The 22,366-nt window shown below is 40.8% G+C and overlaps 1 protein-coding gene and 1 long non-coding RNA gene across 9 annotated transcripts in view; one reads left to right on the forward strand and one right to left on the reverse strand.

Annotated features, from left to right (window-relative positions):
• Nucleotides 1-22,366, forward strand: part of LOC123800897 (uncharacterized) — a 199,510-nt gene that overhangs the window by 163,583 nt on the left and 13,561 nt on the right. The window lies entirely within an intron of this gene.
• Nucleotides 8,298-22,366, reverse strand: part of MCPH1 (microcephalin 1) — a 242,014-nt gene continuing 227,945 nt past the window's right edge. Inside the window, exons 13-16 of one of the 4 annotated variants that reach the window (XR_015721989.1) lie at nt 21,358-21,595; nt 13,789-13,818; nt 12,875-13,019; nt 8,298-8,683 (exon numbers count right to left, since the gene is read on the reverse strand). Coding sequence is in view for 2 of the 4 variants with exons in the window: in XM_087856471.1 (XP_087712597.1) it covers nt 8,628-8,683; nt 21,358-21,595 (294 nt within the window). In the remaining 2 variants the exon portion in view is untranslated. The other 3 variants (XR_015721988.1, XM_087856471.1, XM_087856472.1) reach the window with 3 other exon arrangements.

Here is a 22,366-nt window from a genome sequence, read left to right on the forward strand (position 1 = left end):
AGTTTTCTTGTTACTGATTTCCAGCTTCATACAATTGTGGTCAGAGAAGATACATGGCATGATTTCAGTCTTTTTGAATTTTCAAGACATGTTTTGTGGACAAAAATATGGTCTCTTGCAGAAAATGTTCTATGTGCACTTGAGGAAAAATATTTTGCTGTTGTTGAATAGAATGTTCTGTATCTCTCTATTTGGCCTAAAGTGTTGTTTAAATCTGCTTTCTTACTGATTCTATGTCTGGATGATATATCCATTGTTGAGCATGGGGTATTAAAGTCCTCAACTACTATCATATTGTTATTACTCCTTTTATTTCTATTAGGTTTTGCTTTATGTATTTAGGTGCTCAGATCTTGGTCACATAGATATTTATAATTGTCATATCTTCTTGGTGGATAGATCCCTTTATCATTACGTGACCTTTTTTGTCTATATCATTTTTAAAGTCTATTTTGTCTGATATAAGTATAGTTACCTGCTTTGTTTTTCTTGTTACCATTTGCTTGAAATGTCTTCTAGTATCACGTACTCTCAGTGTATGTGTGTCTTTAAGGCTAAAGTGAGCTGTAGACCAGAACAGCTGATGATGTGAGTTCCAGTTTGAAAGCAGGCAGGCTCAAGATTCAAGCTAAGAGACACTATTTCAGTTTGAGTCCAAAGGCAGAAAAAGATGAATGTCTCAGGTCAAGACATTCAGGCATGAAGAGTACCCCTTGACTCAAAGAGGTCCAGCCTTTTTGTTCTATCTAGGCCTTCAACTGAATGGATGAGGCACACTCACATTGGGGAGGGCAATTGGCTTTACTCAGTCTACTGATTCAAATGGTAATCTCATCCAGAGATGTCCTCACAGACCCACCCAGGAGAATATTTAACCACATATCCAAGTACCACATAATCTGGTCATGTCAACACATGAACATCACACCCGGCCAGGGCATTTCACATTATCTTCACCCTATTCAAAGTGAATGGTTAAACAAACTGTGGCACATCCATGCCTTGGAATACTGCTCAACAATAAAAAGGAACCAACTATTTATACACACAACATGGAAGAGTTCCCAGAGAATTATATGAGTGTTAAAAGCCAATGCCAAAAGGTTACATACTGTATAATTCCATTTACATAACAATCTTGAAATGACCCAATTATAGAAATGGAAAACAGGTTAGTGGTTGCCAGCAGTTAAGGAAGTGGAGGAAGCTGGTAGGGAAGCAGGTGTGGTTATAAAGGGCAACGTGAGCGATCACTGAGATAGAAACTTTATTTTCCCTGCGTAGGGGATACACAAACTTCACAGGTGATGAAATTGCATAGAACTAAATAGAAAAACACACATCCCAAATATATGGATGCCCAGACAAGTTAAATCAGAATCGCTGTAGTGCTATCTGGTGTTTGTACATTTTTACAATCACTCCTCAGCTGATTCTAATGGTTACATCAGAGTTAAGAGTCATTGACCAAGGCATTTTCAAAGAAATAACTTGATAAGAATTTTACAACTTATTTGCAACACACTGCTAGCAACAGCAGTTACTTTGTGTAATAAGACATTAAAATCCCCAAATCATTAATTCCTATTTAGATGTAAATAGTATGTAATCTGTAATAGCCCTCCAAGTATTCTAAATCCTTGCTACTCAAACAGGACATCATCTGGGAGCTTTTTAGAAATGCAGAATTTCTCATCCCAACCCAGGTCTACTGAAACAGAATTTATCATTTATGGATATCCCCAGATGATTCAAATTCACATTAAAGTTTGATAAACACTATATAGATCCTTCCTTAAATGTATATGCCCAGAATTTTTTCATGTACTTTTCAAACACAATTGTCAGAGGACATAGTTATAAATAAGCAAATCTATCGTGATGATTTTTTAAGACTGATTTGAGAGAGAGAGAGAGTGCACACACCCTCTTGTGCATGAGTGGGGGGGTGGGGAGGAGCAGAGGGAGAAATCTCAAGCAGGGTTCTGGCTGAGCACCCAGCCAGGTGCAGGGGGGCTCGATCTCACAACCCTTGAAATCATGAACTGAGCTGAAACCAAGAGTCAGATGCTTTACCAACTGAGCCACCCAGGTGCCCCTATTGTAATGATAATTTCTATGAGGAAATTAAATCTCTTAAGCCATTAAATGGTATTTCTAAAAACACGAGATATTGGTAATACTTAACATATGGTGGAAAATGTTCTATCCAAAAACACCGCAGCGTATACACAAAACAATGGGAGTGGCTTTCACAACACAAAGCTTTAATTGCATCAGAAGAAATCTCATTTGTGATTCATCTTTCTGATGTGTGGTATTCTACTATATCTTTTATGTATAGGCAATTTTGGTTTGTGTCATACTGGGCACAAAAAGAGAAAATATTGTGGGTAAGGAGTCCTGACGTTTAGATTCTTTTCATAGAATTACTGTTCATTAGTTGAATGGCTTTGGAGGTGTCGGCTTCTTTGTAGGTAAAGGACTGGCCTAGATGGGGCTATGTGGTAAGTACTTACAGAGACATAGTAGAGTTTATCCTGGGGTGGGGGGAGAAGGACAGGATCCTTGGGTAAGGATCTATAACCTTCCCACTTCCCCTCCCAATTTTTAATCAGAGTTTAATCAGTGATCTGTTTTACCTATTGCAACTTTCATGTAACCTCATTTGAATAGTTTTCCTATTTAAAAAAACCTGGAAATGATTGCTAATTAAGGTTTCTTAGAAATACTTCGACTTCAAGTTTAAGGACCATGTGATAATGAGGTCTACTGGACACAAATCATATGCAGCATTTAGAAGAGTAATCTGCATGTGGTGGGCACTAACTAAACATTTTAAAATTCATTCTTTCCAGTCTACCAGACATCCTCAGAGTTGCACTGCTGAGCCTGAGTGAGCTTGCAGTACCATGTAGGGACATTCAAACACCAGTTCTTCCATCAACTAGTTTATGTGAATCTGTGCAAGTTACGTAATCTCCAGAAAGCAGAGTATTCATAGATAATGAGTCCCACAGTCCCTTAACCACAACTCCAAAGTCCAAAAGGTCTGAAAAATAGGTTTTGTAAATGAATTAGAGGCAAATCTGACCTGAATATAGATGGGGTAAACTGATGTATCGTTGAAGAAATATTAGGCTACAGGCTGCTGTCCCAGGTTGCACAGGGGGTTGTATGCTTCACAGTACTTTGCGTTGGGTGGGCTGCCAGGTAGCTGACCCTGGCAGGAGTTAGGAGAGCCAGAGTCTTATTGGGGAGAACTCCTGTGAGAAATACAGTGGGATGAAGCAGGATCCCATTAAGGAAAGCCTGTAGGACACCTTGTAGACTCTTGTATTAGCAGGGTTAGCCAGGTTCCTGAGAGCCCCTGGGCTCAGGTCTTGACTGGGGACTGACTGCCCAGAAAGAGCAAGGCATTGGCTTGAAAGGATGAGGCCACAGTGCTGACCACTGGGGGCTGTCAGCTAACTGTGCTCATTACAGCTGAACACATTCTTTGTCAAGTGCGATCCGAGAGGTACTATGTCACAGTTGCCACACAGCTGTTTCTCTTAAACAACTTTAATGATGTATAATTTTTGCACTATAACATTTGCCTGGGGAAAGTGTGCCATTCAACGATTTTAGTAAATGTATATGGTTGTACAACAAAAATCATGATCCAGTTTCAGAACATTTCCATCACCCCAAAATGTGAGCTCTCTTCCCACTCCTACCCCCAGTGCAGAAACATATAATATATATAACATGTAATCTTTTGAGTCTGGCTTCTTTCACTTGTTGTGTCTTTGGGACAACCCGTGTTGTGGCACGCTATCAGGACTAGATTATTGTGTGTGGCATGGATGTGCCATATTCTGTTTATCCATTTCTCAGTCAACAGATTGCTTCCAGTTTTTGGCTGTTGTGAATAAAGTTGCTGTGAACATTTGTGTACAATTCCTGGTGTAGACACATTTTCATTTCTCTAGGAGTGAAGTTGCTGGGTCATATGGTGAATGTATGTTTAAATTTTTTTTTTTTTTAAAGAAACTGCTAAGGAAGTTTCAAAGTGACTGTACCATTTTGCAGTCACTTCAGCAATGTATGAGGGTTCTAGCTTCTCCACTTATTGGTATTGTCAGAATTGTTGGTTATAGCCACTCCACAGGGCGTGTGTGGTATCTCATGCTTTTAACTTGTTTCTCCAATGACTAATAATGTTGAGCCTCTTTTTGTGTTTATAATCATTTCTATATGTTCTTGCGTGAAATGTCTTTTGTCCATTATCTTCTTAATGAATACAAGTTCTTTACACAGTCTAGATAAAATTGCTTTATCAGATATATGGTTTGCAAACATTTTCTCCTGGTCTGTGGCTTGTCTTTTCATTTTCTTAATGGTTTCTTTTGAAGAGCACAAAGAAAAATAACTTTGAGGTCCAATTTATTTGTGAATTGTGCCTTTAGTATCTATTTCCTATCTAAGACATCTTTGCCTAACTTAAGGTGAAAAAGATTTCTTGCTGTGTTTTCTTCTAGACATTTTATAATTTCAGTTTTATGTTAGGTCAGTGGTTCTCCGATGGGAGAAGTTTTGTTCTCCAGAGAACATTGGGAATACCTGGAGACCTTCTGGATTGTCAGAACTGGGTGGGGTGTGCTGCTAGTGTCTGATAGGTGGAGGCCAGTGATGGTGCTAAACATAGTACAATGCACAGGACAGCCCCCCAGCAGCAAAGAATTATCTGGTCCAAGATGTCAGCAGTGCTGAGGTTGACGAGCCCTGAGTTGGGTTTGTAGTCCATTTCAAGTTAATTTTTGTGTATAGTGTGAGGTAAGGATCCACACACATTTTCTTTTGTTTTTGCATGTGAAGGATATAAATGTGTTTTTTTCTTGTTTTTCTTTTTTCGTGACATTTGTTGTAAGGAATATCCTACTACATTGCATGGCCTGGCACCTTTGTTGAAAATCAACTGACCATAAATATTAAGATTTATTCTTAGATTCTCTATTTTGTTCCCTTGATCTACATTCCACTTTTATGCCAACACCACATTTCTTGATTGCGATAATTTTATAGTACATTTTGAAATCCAGCAGTGTAAATCTTCCAACATTGCATTTTCTAAAAAATTGTTTTGTCTACTAGGGGTTCTTTGCATTTTCATATCAATTTAACCATCAGTTTTTCAAACTCAACAAAAAGAGCCACCTGGGATTTTGATGATTACATTTAATCTATAGATGAATTTGAGGGAACTGACAGCAGTATTGAGTCTTCTAATCCAAAACCTTGGCATATTTCTCCATTTTTCTCAGCAATGATAGGTCTTCCATTTCCTGAAATTGTTTCCTATTGAGTTTATTTTTAGTTGCCATAGTAAATGGAATTGTATTCTTTTTTTTTTTAACACCAAACTTTATTGAGGTATAATTTACATACATTAAAATGCACCTATATTAAGTGTGTGGTTTAGTGGGTTTTGGTAGAGGTACGTTTGTGAACACCACCATAATCCAGATGTAGGACATTTCTCTCACCCCCCAAGAGTTCCGTCATTCCCCTCTGGGGTCAGTCCTCCCTCCACTGGGCCCCAGGCAACTACCGATGTGCTTTTTCTGTAGATTCAGTGTCCCTTTCTTAGAAATTCACATAAATGGAATCCTACAGAATGAACACTTTGTGTCTGACTTCTTTCACCAGACAGAATGTTTTGGAAATTCGGGTTGGGGCAGGCATCAGTAGCTCATTCTCTTTTTCTTTTCCTTTCTTTTCTTTTCTTTTTTCTTTTCTTTCTTTTCTTTTCTTCTTTTCTTTTCTTTTCTTTTCCTTTCTTTCTTTCTTTCTTTCTTTCTTTCTTTCTTTCTTTCTTTCTTTCTTTCTTTTTCTTTCTTTCATTTTTCTTTTCTCTTCCTTCCTTCCTTCCTTCCTTCCTTCCTTCCTTCCTTCCTTCCTTCCTTCCTTCCTTCCTTCCTTCCTTCAGAATATGAAGCTCACTTTTATTGTTTCAATTTCACACTGTACTTATTTTTTAAAAAATTTTTTATTTTGATTTTTCTGTAAAGTTTGATGATTCATTAGTTGCGTATAACACCCAGTGCACCATGCAATACGTGCCCTCCTTACTACCCATCACCAGCCTATCCCATTCCCCCACCCCCTCCCCTCTGAAGCCCTCAGATTGTTTCTCAGAGTCCATAGTCTCTCATGCTTCATTCTCCCTTCTGATTACCCCCCCTTTCTTCATCCCTTTCTTCTCCTACTGATCTTCCTAATTCTTATGTTCCATAGATGAGAGAAATAATATGATAATTGTCTTTCTCTGCTTGACTTATTTCACTTAGCATTATCTCCTCCAGTGCCGTCCATGTTGCAGCAAATGTTGAGAAATCGTTCTTTTTGATAGCTGAGTAATATTCCATTGTATATATGGACCACAGCTTCTTAATCCAGTCATCTGTTGAAGGGCATCTCAGCTCTTTCCATGATTTAGCTATTGTGGACAATGCTGCTATGAACATTGGGGTGCATATGGCCCTTCTCTTCACTACGTCTGTATCTTTGGGGTAAATACCCAGTAGTGCAATGGCTGGGTCATAGGGTAGCTCAATTTTTAACTTTTTAAGGGACCTCCACACTGTTTTCCAGAGTGGCTGTACCAACTTGCATTCCCACCAACAATGTAGGAGGGATCCCCTTTCTCCACATCCTCTCCAACAATTGTTGTTTCTTGCCTTGTCAATTTTTGCCGTTCTAACTGGCGTAAGGTGGTATCTCAGTGTGGTTTTGATTTGAATTTCCCTGATGGCTAATGATTTTGAACACTTTTTCATGTGTCTGTTAGCCATTTGTATGTCTTCATTGGAAAAGTATTCATATCTTCTGCCCATTTTATGATTTATTTGTTTCTCGTGTATTGAGTTTTAGAAGTTCTTTGTAGATCTTGGATACCAGTCTTTTATCTGTCCATTTCTGAATTGTTTATTGCAGCATACAGAAACACAGTTCAGTTAGTTTTGTATATTGATTTTATACCCTGTAAATCTTACTTACCTTGCTCATTCATTCTGTATTATCTTTGATTCCTTATTATATTCTACATGTAGTGGTAACCTTTGAGAATAGTTTACTTCTTCATTTCCAATCTGCATGCCTTAATTCCTTTTTCTTGCTGCCTTCTCTAGGTGTAATCAGTGATACAATCTTACATAGAAATGCTGAGAGCCATATACCTTTCAAAATTAAAAAAAAATAGAGTTCTGAGATACTTCTTAGCTCTGTGTTTCAGGTAAGGGATTACAGACCTGTAGCAACTAACTTCTAGGATTGTTAGATTAAATGAGGTACCACGTATGCAATGCTTAGTGTAATTCCTGACACTAATCAGCACCCTCATAAAATATTACATTTTAGAAAGAATCTCGACCAGCCACTGGCAAGCCAGCATTAGGGTTCAGAACTTGGCACTGAGGACACAAGCCTGGGTGGTCATCTGTGGCTGATGGGGAAAGGGATGGGGGCAAGAGTCAGTACAGTTTTCGTCAGCCTCCTCGGGAGTCTTTGGTGTTGTAGGAGCTCTGCCAATGTACCTGAGCTTCAAAATAGCCAAGCCCACAATGCCTGTGGATATAATGAAACAGGGTTTATAACGTGGAAGGAGGGGGACTGAGGCTTGCTGAGTTGTACTGAGGCTCGTCTGTTGTTGGGCCATGAGTAATAGGAGGGGATTGTTTGGAGCATATATTATATTAAAACTAAGAGGAAACCCTTATTTCCCTGTGCATTGCTATCTCCTTCTTCTAAGGTTTGTTCTAGAAGCTGTTTTGCTATTTGTTGAGCGACTTGAAATCTATTAAGGTTGGAATGACAGCAGAGATGAGGAACAGATAACATGGGGAGGGAACAGTATCAGGAGGAAGTCTTCGTGGCACCTTCAGACTCGTGAGGAGTTAGCATTTCTCTCTTTTAGAAGGTGACCAGTCAGTGTATATGATTCAGCCCCACTGCCAATTTCCTCTAAGGAAGGGCAAGCATCGTACAGCCAATGGAGGCCACGATCTCTTGTTGGGAATGCTCTCCTCACCATAAACGAATCCACAGAAGTAGGGCTCCTTTGGTGGCATTAAGTACTGCGAAGCTCCCACTCCCATCTTCATTAATTACTTTGAGGAGAATCTCGGACACGTAAAAGGTAACCCTAATAACTGACTAATATCCTTCGTATCTAGTATATGACACGTCAGTAAAGATCTTTGAGTCTAACCAAGAAACTTACGGGTTCTTTGGTCTCAGTAATAAAACAACTTAAATGAATTCCCACTCTTTATTTAACAGTACGGTGCTTCCATGACCAAGGTTCTGTGACCCTTAATCATGATCATCACTAAAATACTAAGATTGGCATTACATAGAAAAGGCCCAAATAGGGCTGGTCAGTGCTTCCTTAAAGCACACATTCAGTCATTAGAAGGTCACACAAAGGAGCTTCCTTATATAAAAGCCACAAGGCACACATGTGATGATATAAAAAGGTGCTGTTTCCATGTCCATTCCTTCTCTTGAGTTTTTGCTCACATGAATGTCCAAAGACGACTTTGCGAGCTGTTGCAGTAGCCCCATGGTGTTGACTTATGGCCGCATCATTCCAGCAACAGGTAGTTGTCAAAGGTACAGACCTTGTGCTGAGTGATTGAATCTAAAGAAAGAGAAAAGCGGTTTAGCATTTATAATGGCCAACCATACAGTAAAATAACAACCTTTTTGTATACATGTGAGGTCTTATTTTTAAATCTTAGCCTGTCTGTATGTCCACATAGCACATGTGGCTATTTAAATAAAACTCAGTTCCCCCGTCACACTAGCCACGTTTTAAACGGCTCAGTATGCACATATTCCTATAGATACAGGACATAGGGTGTTGCCAGCATGGCACATTGTGTTAGGGTGGAAAGTCTGCCAGTCTGTGATGAGAGGCCAGAATTCTAATCTCTTCTAGCTCAGAAAATACTCTCTGGTACAAGGCAAAGTCTATATAAATATGTAAGTTTTCAGGACAGCACTCCACATTCTAGGCCATGTATCTTCCTATCGACATCCTATCTACCGAGTTAAGTACTTTATGTAGAGTACAGAGTTAGTAAACACAGTTTTTACAACTCAGGTCTTCATCTTTCTGTTGAAGAAGCTGGACTAGTGAGCTCTAAAGTCCTGTCAGTTTGAAAGCCTGTTATTTCGTGAAAGTCACAAGAAGTCCCCTGGTCCAGGATAAGCTACTGATGCAGGAGATGGTAGATGGTACTGCTCCCAGCCGTGCTTGTAGGAGCACGAGAGAGGAATGCAGTGGGTTAGCAGCACTGATGGAATTACAAATTAAATTATAGTGAGCTTACTAATTACTATTATGATCCACAGGGATGGATAAATTATATTGAAAGATCTTAAGATGCCACAATGATGAGCAATAGCAGATAGAAAATAAAAAAAATAGGTTTGTTCTGTGAATACAGGAAGACAATAGCAGACAAAGTGGTGCATCTGAGTGTAGGTCCCGATACCGTCCTAGAACTGAGTTTTGACCTGCCCAATACAAATGCACTTCCCCACAAGAGGTCTGAACTGGTGAGATGAATTTCAGAGGGCAGGAACACTAACACTTGCTGTATATATTATATACACGATAGAACATTAAAATTAATATACCCGATATAAGTTTTACAACCATTGGTAGTACTAGGCACAACCACTTCTCTCCACAGTGCAGTGAAGCAGCATTACTATCATTTACATTTTAGTATTAGTCCTTATTCGTGGTATGTGCTGTACACATTTTCTCTCTGTCATTCACCTTTTGACTTTTCTTATGCAAAGAAGTTTTTATGTATGCATTCAGATTATGTAACTCTTTTACTGCATCTGGACTTTGAACTATAGGTAGAAAGCTTTTCCCTATACTCAGTTTTAAAGCAATTAACTCACACTTTTTTTTTCCAAGTTGTAAAACTCGGTGGATTCAATTTTTACACCTAAGGTTTCTGACAGAATGTCATTTTTGAAAGCCAGAAAAGATTGCAAAAAAGATGACAATCTTTTCTAATTAATCAAAAATCAAATATAACACAATGCCACGTATTTCTTTTAAAAAAGTAATACACTTATTTGATGTTTATATGAAAGAAAAAATACATAGCAAAACAATTTTGAAAAAAAGGAATGAGAATTTGATATACTAGATACCAAAACACACTATAAAATTACAGTAGTAAAACAGTATGTAATTAGGATAGAACCAGGTAAGTCGAAGGGCATTCAAAAATCAGTGCAGAATCGGTGAGTTACAAACAGATGGTATGATCCCTTCACATCACGCAATAAATAAATCACAGATGAATTAAAAAATGATGGGAGTATTAACAGAGATAGGAAACTAGTTCTAAAGCTCAGGGTGCAGAGAAAACCTTCCTAAGTGAAACCCAAATTCACGTGCCTTGTGAAAAAAAAAAGGCATTTGAATCCACAAAGATTAATAATTAAATATTAAAACCTCTGTAACACAGAATACACAATAAACAGAATTAAAGATGAGACAGATTGAGAGAATTTTACACTTAGAACACAAGATTAGGGACCTTATTCTAAAAGTATTCTGGAGAACAGTGTGAAAAAGAAAAAAGAGCCCACTTTAAAAATAGGCCAGGGATAAGGACAGGCAATCCATGAAATCTAGATCCCCTCTCTGAAGTAGTCCTCCTCATCAGTAACTTAGTCGTTAGGGAAAAACAAATTGAGTAATGCGATCTATTTGTTGAATTCATGAGATCACCAAATATTGAAAATATGGGCCCAACACTGGTGAGGATGTGGCGAATCAGGGACATCCATATGCTGTAAAAGTATAAACCTGCACAACCACGTGTATCAAGACTTAAAGTACATGTAAGGTAAGACACAGCGATGCCACTGCGACGAATGTGTTTGTGCAAATACTCATGCCTGGGATTGCGCTCGAATACTTATAGCTCGAAAGGGTCTCTTAAAACTGAATTCAAATTGTTCCAGTTAGAACACACACACACACACACACACACACACACACACACACGTATATAACAGCAGAAACAGTGGACATCACCCCAAACACCTAATACTGCATGCATGGAGTAACTACACTCCCGCCAAAGGTCAGAAAGAACGAAGTAGCTGTTTGTGTGTTAAGGTGGGAGCTCTCCTAGACAGAGTTAAATAAAAACTCAAGAACAACATGTGACCCTCCATCTATTGGAAAACCTCAAACAATACATTGGTTTATATACATTTATTTCTATGTAAATATGTTTTTGAAAAATCAAATACTCTTCCATCTTTATGGTAGTTGAAGGAAGGGTTGTAAGATTTGGGGACTCTATGTATTTCTCTATTTGAATTCTTTGACCATGAAATCAAGTGTCACTCCATCCATCCATCCATCCATCCATCCATCCATCCATCCATCCATCCATTCACTGATGGATAAGAAAGGTTGACTGGAGAAGGAGCAAGTTTTAAATTTAGATAAAATGGAATCCTAACTGTGACCTCACAACAAAGTCTGTGGCTGGCCCCTCACACGTGGTGTGGTGTGCATATAGTGAGCAAAGTGGGGAGTCAGAACAGAGAGCACTGACTGCCGAGGGATGGCAGCCAGGATGGCCACGTCCAGGGAGCCCCTCATGTCTCTGGCTCCCAAAGGTGTAAACGCACACATGAAAAATGACTTCTCTCCAAGTTCATTTGTCATCTGAAGATAGCCACATCCCCAAAATTCCAATGTCACATCATACGAATAATCCTCAAACACCCCATAAAATGTGACCAATAGGACAGACGTCAGAGCAATGCCAGTCGTGCCCAGGGAAAGAGAGACAAACAGTTCATGAGTAGTTCCCACGAAATTCAAACAGAAAAAAAAAAAGGTTGTATTTGTTTTATTCTAACAAGGTTATTTAGCAGGTCTGGGGACACATTTATGCACGAATTAGTCTACTGGCTGTGCTTCTGTGTGGTCTGATGATGAGGATAGTGAAGGAACATGCTGCTGGCTGTTTTTTTATAGTGTGGTGGGCAAGTCACTTTATCGAACTGACACTCCCATTGCTAGTAGCTAATGGTACTGTGTGTGGAGAGTGCTAGAACACTCAGGACCCCACTGGGAGCTTTATCTTCACTTATCACAAGAAGCCGACAATTCTAGGGCTGAAACAGGAGTGGCCATGTAGCCAGACAGTCATTCAGTTATGGAATCGGCTCTCCTGCTCTGTCAGACGAGGGCCACCCAGCCTCTGGGAACACTTAGGACAGGAGCTTGGACTGAAGGCATGCTTAGCAGTGGGGCCCAGCTGGTCACAAATGATCCTAAAGTCCTTTTTCCTAATGAGCCTGTCGCTGCCCACCACGTAATTGTCATCTGCTGATCTCACTTCTCTCTAGAACCACACCGAACAAGACCTCCTGCCCTCTTTTGCACAGTAGGCTTGCAGGCTCCTCTTCTGTATGCCGAATATGCCCCACCCCTTCAGGACTTCTTCAAGGGATCCTGATCTCTAGACACATCAACATTCTCTCAGATGCTCAAATTCAAGTCGAGGAGTCATCTTTGACTGTCTTTCCTGGTATACCATGTACAGTCTATCAGCAAGGCCAACTGGCTCTAGAATTTTTATTTAAAGTCTGGCAGCTTCACACAACCCCCACTGATATTCCCCTAGTTGTGACCACCTACCATCATTTATCACCTGAACCACGGCAAGAGCCTAAAGCTGCTCTCTCTGCTTCTGCTTAAAGATATGTACCCCCTACTTAAAATCCTTTGGGGACTTACATTTATACTCAGAACAAAAACTAAAGTTCTCACCATGGTCTAAAAGGGCCTCGAGTGGTCCAGCCTCTGGCTACTTCTCCAGCTTCATTTCTCATCACGTTATCCTCTTGCTGGGCTTCAGACACTCCAGACAACGCCTCTGCTTCTTCTCTGTGTTGATCCTAGCTGTTCCCTTAGTCTGAAAGGCCAGTCCCTTAGCTCTACACGAGCCCACCCTTGTGTTCATCATTGGGGTGTCAGCTCAAATACAGCTCTTCCGCAAGAAGCCAATCTTACTGTCCCTGTAACTACCCACACCCTCTTTTCTTTGTAGCATTAACCACCAACAGGATTTGAAAAACTGTTACTGTCTGTCTTCATTAGAATGGAAGTCCCATAGGGACAAGCCCTGTATCTGCCTTGTCAACTCCTAGTCCAGTAATGCCTAGCATATGCTCAGTACATGAAAGGTGCTCAAAACGAATATAAATTGAATGAATGAGTGAATGACCTGACATCATGTGGTATATTTGAAGGAAATTGCTTGGTCTAAAACAATGGAGAGTTGTCAACATTTCTTCTCTGATAGTAGGCAGGAGACATTCACTAATTGGAAACTTTCCCAAGAGTATACCAAGAATGTGGGCTGTGTTACAGACAAAATAGTCTAATAGTTTATTCCTAGTATACCAACTTTCACTTCCCACCCAAGAAATGTGAGTAAAAGGATATTATTACAGGGCTAGCCTTGAATTCACTAGTTTTTCTATTACATTTTCTATTTATTTACTACTGGATATAGGAATGCTAATGATTTTACCAAGTGGATCTAATAAAGACCAATCTGGCTGAATCAATAATTGTTTCTTGATTCTCCCAGATTTTTCTATGTAAGCAACTGTATCATACGTAAATATGAGGATTTGTCTCTTCCTTTATAATTCTTACATTTTCTTTGTATGTCTCACCTTATCCCTTTGATTAAGAAGTCCAGATCTCTGTTGAAAGAGTAAGAGCAGTCATATGTATTTTGTACTTGCTTAAACCTTAAACTAAGGTTTTCATTATTAAATAAAAGATATGCTGTAGGTTTTCTATAGATAGAAATATATAGATACTTTATCACATCAAGAAAGTTCTCTTTTATTCTCAATGAAGAGTCTTTATCATGACCAGATATTGGATTTCTCTCTCTTTTTAACATCTGAGTGGATTAGAAAATTAGTGGATTAGAAAAAAAAGATTTAATGACATCTATCTCTACATTCTTTGGTTAAACCCTACTTAATTGCATGTTTCTTAGCACGCTAATGAATTTAATTTGCAAAATATTTTAGTTTGGAATTTTATATCCATATTCACAGATGAGTTTGAGCTACAATTTAAGTAGTTTTAGTTCAAGATGATGCTAGCCTAAAAAATGAGGTGAATAGCTTCCCTCTTTTCTCTGCAATAATTGGTAATGTTTGGTAAAACTTACCTGTCCTAGATAGTTTTAACGGTATCTTAAAAATATTTTTTGTAGTAATACAGACATGACATGGAATTTACCATTTTAACTGTTTATAAGTGTACAGTTAAGAACATTCATAATGCTATGCGACCATTTCGACTACTCATTTCCAGAATTTTCTCATAATTCCAAATAGAATCTCCATGCCGGTTAAATAATCACTTGATAATCCAATTCCCACCTCCTCCTAGATGCTGGTAGCTGCTATTATAATCTCTGTCTCTATGGATTTGTCTATTCTAGGTAATTCTTGTAAGTGGAATCATAGAATATTTGTCCTTTTGTGGCTGGCTTAGTTCACTTCACATGTTTTTAGTGGTCATCACTTTAGCATGTGTCAGAGTATCACTCCCTTCTATGGCTGAATACTGTTCTATTGTGCGCATATGCCACATTGTTTATGCATTCGTCCGCTGATGGACGCTTAGGTTGCCTCCACAGTTTGGCTATTGTGAATAACGCTGTTATGAACACAGGGATGCAAATATTTGTTCAATTCCTGTAGGTATATAACCACAAGTAAAATTGCTGGATGACATGGTAATTCTGTTTACTTTTTTGAGGAACAACTGTACCGTCTCCCACAATGGCTGCATCATTTTATGTCCTCACCAACGGTGCACAGGATGCCGATTTCTCCACATCCTCAACAGTGCTTGTTTTTTGTTTTTATGGTAGCCACCCTAATGGGTCTCAAGTGCTGTGTCATGGTGATTTTGATCTGCATTTCCCTAATGATTAGTGGTGATGAACATCTTTTCACATGCTTATTGGCCATTTGTATATCTCCTCTGGAGAAATGTCTAGGCAAGTCCTTGGCCCATTTTTTAATCATTTTTTGTTATTGTCGAGCTGTAGATATTCTTTATAATTTTTAGATATTGACCCCTATTTTAGTAAATATTCTCTCCTATTCCTTGGCTGCCTTTTTACTTGGCTGTTTGTGTCCCTAGATACATGGGAAGTTGCTTTTTTGTTTTGTTTTGTTATTTCTTTATTTTTACCTATTTTTACGTTTGTTGCCTATCTTGTGGCTTTTAAAAGCAGTGTCTACCTTTTCTCCTGCAAGTGTTATTCAAGACAAGTGAGCAAGTCAGTCTTGTATCTCCCAAGCAGACTAGAACAAATAAGGGCTGCATTCGAGGATGGCTTTGCTTGATTGGCCTTTGGCCTGGTTGTTGCAAACCTTTGATTGTTCTCCGGCGCTCCTACAGACTTGGTTCAGCCAGGGTTGGTTCTGTTTGGGTTTTGTGTGTGTGTGTGTGTGTGTTTCTGTGGGGAAGATGGGAGCTTGGATCTTCTTAGTCTGCCATTCTGCTGACGTCACTCCATGCAGGTATCTTTTTTGATAGAAGGTGAGAGGCATACGTTTATCATTCAGTTTTTTAAATGGCTGAAATTGTTCAGATTTTCTATTTCTTGAGTTGATTCTGGTAATGTTTTTCTAGAAATTGTCCATCTTACCTATTTTCATATTTGCTGGTATAAATTTATTCAGTGTGCTCTCATGATTTTTAAATACCCTTACTGTATCCACAGTAGCAGCCCCAGCTTTGTTCGTGGTATTGTTCCCTGGACCCTTTCTCTTCCTTCTTTTGCAATACTGCTAGGATTTTGACTACTGATGGTTTTCTCCCCCAAAGAACTCTTTTTCATCTCTCAAAAAACTTATTTTTTTGCTTTGATTTTGTTAATATTTGATACATTTTTATTAATTTCCTGACATTCTCCTGTATTTATAGCTATGTACTCATTCATCCTCAAGTACCAAAATTTAAGAAAAAGTGAATAAAAAAATGAGAATTTCATCCAAGTATTTTTTCTCTTCCTGCAAATTGGGAACAGATTCTTGTTATTTTGTCCGGAGCTTGGATCCTTCAGCATCAGTTTCTGTAGTGTACCGTCTGAGAACCTCTAGTAGTGGATATAAAATGTCACCGTGGTCACACTATTTCCCGTTTCTGAGTTGAATACGTAGCTAATTGTCATCTTCTACTTTGTTTTTTTGTTTTTAAGGGAGGCTTGAAAACTGCCTTGGCTAGTAAGGTGCAGAGAAGGGTCCTTATTTTCCACTTTGCTTGTCTTCAAGATGCTTTTTAACTTTATGTCACCGAAGATGCTCACATCCAGTGACTGGAGGTCAGTTAGCATAAATGTAACAGAGAGAAGTGGAATGAGACAGGTTAGGAAAGTTCAAAGGTCACCATCTAGGACTACTAGTTGACCAGTGAATACAATTAAGGGGAAATCTACTTTCTGAGCACAGGCTTTCCCTTATCTCTCCAAGTTAACACTTGCTGTTTCAGCAGCTGGTAGTTAACATTAAAAACGTAGCTTTTTTTTTTTTTTAATTTTTAAAACTTAAACACATGAGATGTTGAAATTATAGAATTACACCTATCAGCTTTAGTTCTCTTTCATTTCTATCCTGGTAGATGTCATCCATTTGAGAGCAACTCAAAACAAAAATAACTCATCTTATTGTCTGAGATTGCGTCTTAAGAGTCTGCGGTCACTTTCTGGTTGCTGAGCTCCTGGGTGAGAAGGTACCAGTTAGTATCTGGAGGGCAGGGCAGGCTGGGGGCAGACCTGCGCCAGGCTCTTCCCTTTCTCCCCCTCTTTCCATCCTCAGCATATGGCATCACTGCCTGTGACTCATTCATTCTATGCAGTGAAAATGTGGACAAAGAGGATCTTGAGAAACCCCAACATCATCTGTTTAATCATGCACCCTAAGGGCTGAGGCCCCCTGAGTGGCCTTGCTTTGACAAAATGCCACGGTTGAGAGCTTTTTTCCTAGGCCTAGTTCTGTGGTCAGCCATCAGGGGAAACAATGATCTAGGCTAGCCTGCAAAAGGCCCACATGCTATCAGAGATCTTTTTCCTGAAAACATTGACATGGGGAGACATTCAAATCAAATGCTTTTTATAAGTTATAAGGAAATCATGCGGAGGCTAATTTTTTTCTCCCTTTGGCAATGCTGTGGAATATATTACATTATGTTCCCACAATAGCATAAAATGTATGTCTTATCACTTGAACAGAGCCCAGACAATAAAAGGGCACCCGAGACTGGAAATATGTCTTCTGTGAAAGGCCAAACCAGCTGTAAGTGATAACACCAACGTGGGGGATGGAGAGAGTGAAAAGACAGGGTTACAGCACAAAAATTCACAGACCAGTGACAAATGCACTGGGGTCTTGGGGCTCCCAAATCCACCCCACCCCCTCCCTGAAGACACCAGCCAAGTCACTTGGGACTCTCTTGTCTTACTGTCTTGATATGTAAAATTGGAATTCTGTTCTAGGGGTGCGCTGGGGTAAATAAAATTACTGGAACTTGCTTCCATTACAATGTCAGGTAAAGGTGACATTTTGTTTCCTGGTGCCGGGAATTTGGTTTTTGTTTTCCTGTTTATTTTCATACATATTCAAGTGCCCACAAGTATTTTCTCTCTCAAAAATCCCCATTTCTCCTTCTGGTGCAATGATTCATCAAGAATCTTGGCCTAAGTATACTGCTGTTTCAGGGAAAATGGACTCTGGGGAATGAATTGGGAACATAATCATGACCGTTCAAATGGCCTCGTTATAAGGCAACCCAGCATGAAGGAGACGCTCCACGGAGCAAATGAGTAAGACACAGCTTAAATTTCACGTGGTGAGCCCTGTTTGGAGATTTCATAAATTCACACCATTCTATGCCAGCAACACAAGGCAGCAGCCAGGAGGGTAAGCCGGCTGAATGCTCCAGGGTCACCCCTGACCCGTGTCCGCCAAAGAAAAAGCTGGAGGTTAGAAGAAAGTCTTATACTGGAAGAATCATTTAAGAGTTTTGTTTTTTAATATAAATGTTGGGTCAGAGATGAAGGGATAAAAAGGCTTATCTGAAGGAATATAGTGCTGGGATGTCAGAGGTCTTGGGGAAAGAGACTTTTTTTGGTGGTGGTCATCTTTCCCTCTACCAAAAAACAAGAACCAAAAAAACCAAACTTCTCAGAGGTTTCTAATGCCTAAAAAAATCTGCTTGTCCAATCCCCCTTGACTTTATTGTGTCTGCATAAACAAATATCCCATAAAACATAGGAATAAATACAAAGGTACTAAAAAAAAAACCTTGGAATCTTTTGGAAAGCAAATGACGAATCTGAAACTGGATACAACAAGCTACTTTTTAAAACTTATAAGTACTTAATTCAAACTACTCTTAAGTCTCAGGGACCCTACCTTACACACTGATCTTCTAGTTGGAACAAATTTAGAGTATTGCTTTTCATAATTTGTCACAAAATAACTTTCCTTTAAATCGGTGCCTTAACATGGTTTTAATTTTAACTTACAAGGGATTTTATTCCAAATTTTAATTGAACAACGTTTTGGGAATAAAATATTGTCTAGACATGCTCACAGTGGAAGCTCAGGGGAAGGAGAAAAGTCTTCAGAAGAGAAGATGTTGCTGCATGAGTGAACCCGGTCACCCAGGGAATACTGCAGAGTGCCCACTGTGAGTGTGAGATACCTTGCACTCTCTTGTGCTATCTCCTCCGACCATGATGGGAAGTAAGCAGGACAGAGCTGATTACTCTGTGTAATAGATGAAGTAAATCAGGTGTGGAGAGAAGAGGTGATTTGCCTCCGCCCCCGCTCCGAGAACAAGCCAGTGGCAGAGCCCTGACAGCAAAGGCCATGCAATTCTCAGGACCGTGTGTTTTGATGGTCTATGTGTATGTGTAGAGACATACAAATGAAATCTCCTTTATTGGCACAAAGTTGGAGCTACTGTATTGTCACTTGATTCAAAAAGAGAAGTATATAAACTCAGAAACATGTGAAAAATACATGTTCTAACACCCAAGTCACCAGAGGCGCCCTAGCATGGACAGGGGCAGCGGCCAGAGAGTCAGGGGGACTCACCTTAGGGGTGAGGATTTCACCACGCCGAGAGCCAAGGATTCCAGAACACACAATACCCGGAAGTTGCCAAGGGCACACGCAGATGGTGTAATCAATGACAAATCAGAAACAGGACATGAATTATGGGAGAGGAAAGAAACTCGGGCCCACGGCTCCAGCTCTGAAACCCAGAGAATTCCACAGGGCGTTGTGAAAGTGAAGCCCTGGGGTCAAGCAGGTAGAGATTTGCCTCCTAAAAACCCACTCACAGGAGAGCAGAGTGGCAAAACAACAGGACGGACGCGGCCGGCGGCTGAACTGTGCACGATCTGCGCACAAAAGCCACGGGCAACAGGAAGGGGCGACAGAGTTCCCCAACCTGGAAATAATAATCGTGCAGACCCAGACGCTGGCCCCGTGCACGGTACACAATTTGCAGACGCTGTAAAGCTTAGTTGTTGATATGCACTGTCGATATCAATCGTGTGCACAGTTCCGTTAGCTGAATGAGACATTTTTTTAAAAAGCAAAATTCTGGTCTCCAGTTGGTGTCATTTTGATCCATGCACTTTTCTAAAAAACAAAACAAGCACCTCTGTTTCGGTACATAGGATGTTTTGAAGGTTATATTCTTGGCATTTAGAGAAGAGTAAACAGCCTCTTGGCTTTTGGACTGTAGCTAAAATCATAGGATGTTTTTTGTTTTTTCTTTTCTTTGAAATTCGTTTCCAGGCAGAAGATAAATTACTTTGCACCAGAGAGTAAAAAATTACTCTTGATGGCCATACTTTTAAAATATATTAAAGAATGACCATCCATCATTTAAAAGATAGTCATAAAATGTCTGTTTGATAGATGAATGCAATCTTGGACACAGTATCTACTTATCTGTTAAAGGATAATGTCTAGGAAGGGTGAGAAAAGCCAGACGTTTGGGATTTAGCGACGAGGGGAGGCAAATAGGAGGAAGACTCTGGAACAGGGAAGCAGGAGGGGAGAGAATACACTACACTTCTCCAGTCTGCAGGAGCCAGGTAAGGATCTTGGCTAAAGGTGCTGACACCAAAGTAATTCAGTAAGAGCAGAAGAAAGGTTTCAGGAGAATCCAATTCTGACTTCCAGCCTCCAGGCTGCAAGAGAATACATCCCTGTTTAGGCCCCCAGTCTGTGGGACTTGGAAGGACAGCCCTGACAAACTATTACCTTCATCAAACCCAGGACAAGAGGGTTTATCCCCAAAGCGGGTCCCCGAGTGCATCTGCCCTGTTCAGCCCTATCACCGCACAAAAGCCACCTGCCTCCCCCACACCCACTTCTCCCGGCTGTCCTCGCTGCCTGTGCATCCCAGCTCGCAGTCTCGCTTAACCTACTTCCTCCTGGAGACCCCTGCAGCTCTCTTGGAGCTGGAGTCACAGACAAGTCCACCTGTCACCACACTGTCAGCCTCCTGGAAAGAGCAGATTTTGTACCACCTCTTCTCCTTCAGAATTGAGAGAAGCGTTTGGCATTCTCTTTGCTGCCATCAATGGCAGTTTGTACATTACATTCATGTCTGATTTTTTTTTTTAATGAAAGCTGTAGCTCCTTTTGCACAAAAGGATACCTTTCTGAGCACATGAACAAATGAGTGTCAGGAGCAGCGCACACGAGAAAGGGGTGGGAGACTGGGTGGCGGGGCCTGGCGGCTGGGCACTGGCCCACAGCCCCGAAAGCAGAGCAAGACAGGCCCTGGGGGAGAGAGCATCTGAGCGGAGGGTGGACAGGCCTGAGGTCTGGGGTAGCTGTGGCTTGGCTGGCTCTTCCACTAGCTAGTGAGGTAAAGTAGGTAGAGTCTAATAGGATTTCCTTTGTCCTTGTGAACTGTACTTTGGCTGACGGTCAAAAGGAGGAGGGTCTAAGTTGGCTTGTGACTGATAGTAATTACAGGATTCTGCTAAGGCAAATGCGTGGACGCTGAGTGTCCATCCAAAAGCCCCGAGGCTACATGGAGGGGGGTGTGGACATCACGCTTCCCCCAGAAAAACCTGTTTGTGTGGCTGGAACCACAGAACAGTGGCTCCTAAGGGGACACCAGCAGCTACCGCAAGCAGAAGGCACCTTCCCCGTCCATCCCTGGGCCCAGATTCCTACCTAAGATCCACGTTTCTGACAGATGCTTGATGGTCGCCTTCCTCTTTCTTTGGGAGGGTCCGATGAAGATGCCGGCCTGGCGTTGGATTCGTGTGATCTGACCCCCACACAGGAGGACCAGTTCCCGCAGCTTGGTTCTCGGGGGATTGCTGGTCGGGGTGATGAACATCACAGGCTGATCAGCAAACAGGGTTCCCTGGTACTGCCCCGCAGACAGACCACGCTCCAGGCGGCAGAGCTGTGGGGCAGAGACGAGGAGGATTAGGAAGGCACGGCATCATTTCATTACGTAGGATAGGTCGACCGTGAACCTCACTTCCTTTTTTGGAAGGATAGACCAAAGGTAAGGCTGCGCATTCTCAGGTGAATTCTGAATTCTGAAGATTCAGGGGAGATTGTAACATTTAATGATAATGACAGATCACACGCAGATAAAATTGGCCTTTGCTGAAGCAGCTTGCAAGCGAAATTACAAACAAATTTATAGTCCCCCTCCCCCCAAAAAGTTTAGGCTTTTGAATTATTACAAATTCTAAACCAAAATAGTGAAAAGGAATCAACCATTCAGTTGAGTGAGGACAGCATCTGCATCCTTAATCCTATTCAAGCCATGTGGATGAGTGTGGAAGGGAAAATGAGAGTGTTGGAGGAGGCAGTCCGCCTGCCCTGGACCAGCTCGGTGCATCACGGTTCCCGGCAGCACGGACGGGCCCAGGCCCCGAGAGGTGCCGGCACCACGGTGGACACGGGCAAAGGGAGAATGCGATGACACAAAGCAGGGATCCTAGAGCTCTTCCCCGACGCCTGAGGTGGTGGGGGGTGGGGTGGGAAGTATGTAGAGGTTGCTTTCAGTGAGTCATCGTGGAAATGGTGATGAGGAGTATCGGAGACAGTGGGAAACATTTCAGAAATGGGGATGTTAAATTGTTCTCTCTTTTGTTCTGATAAAGTTGTGGTTGGGGGCTGACCCAAGGGATGGTGGGAAGGCCTGCTTATTCTAAACAAACAT

This window comes from Ursus americanus, chromosome 27 (genome assembly GCF_024610735.1).
Source record: "Ursus americanus isolate L20-20 chromosome 27, mUrsAme1.1.p, whole genome shotgun sequence".
NCBI lineage: Eukaryota > Metazoa > Chordata > Mammalia > Carnivora > Ursidae > Ursus > Ursus americanus.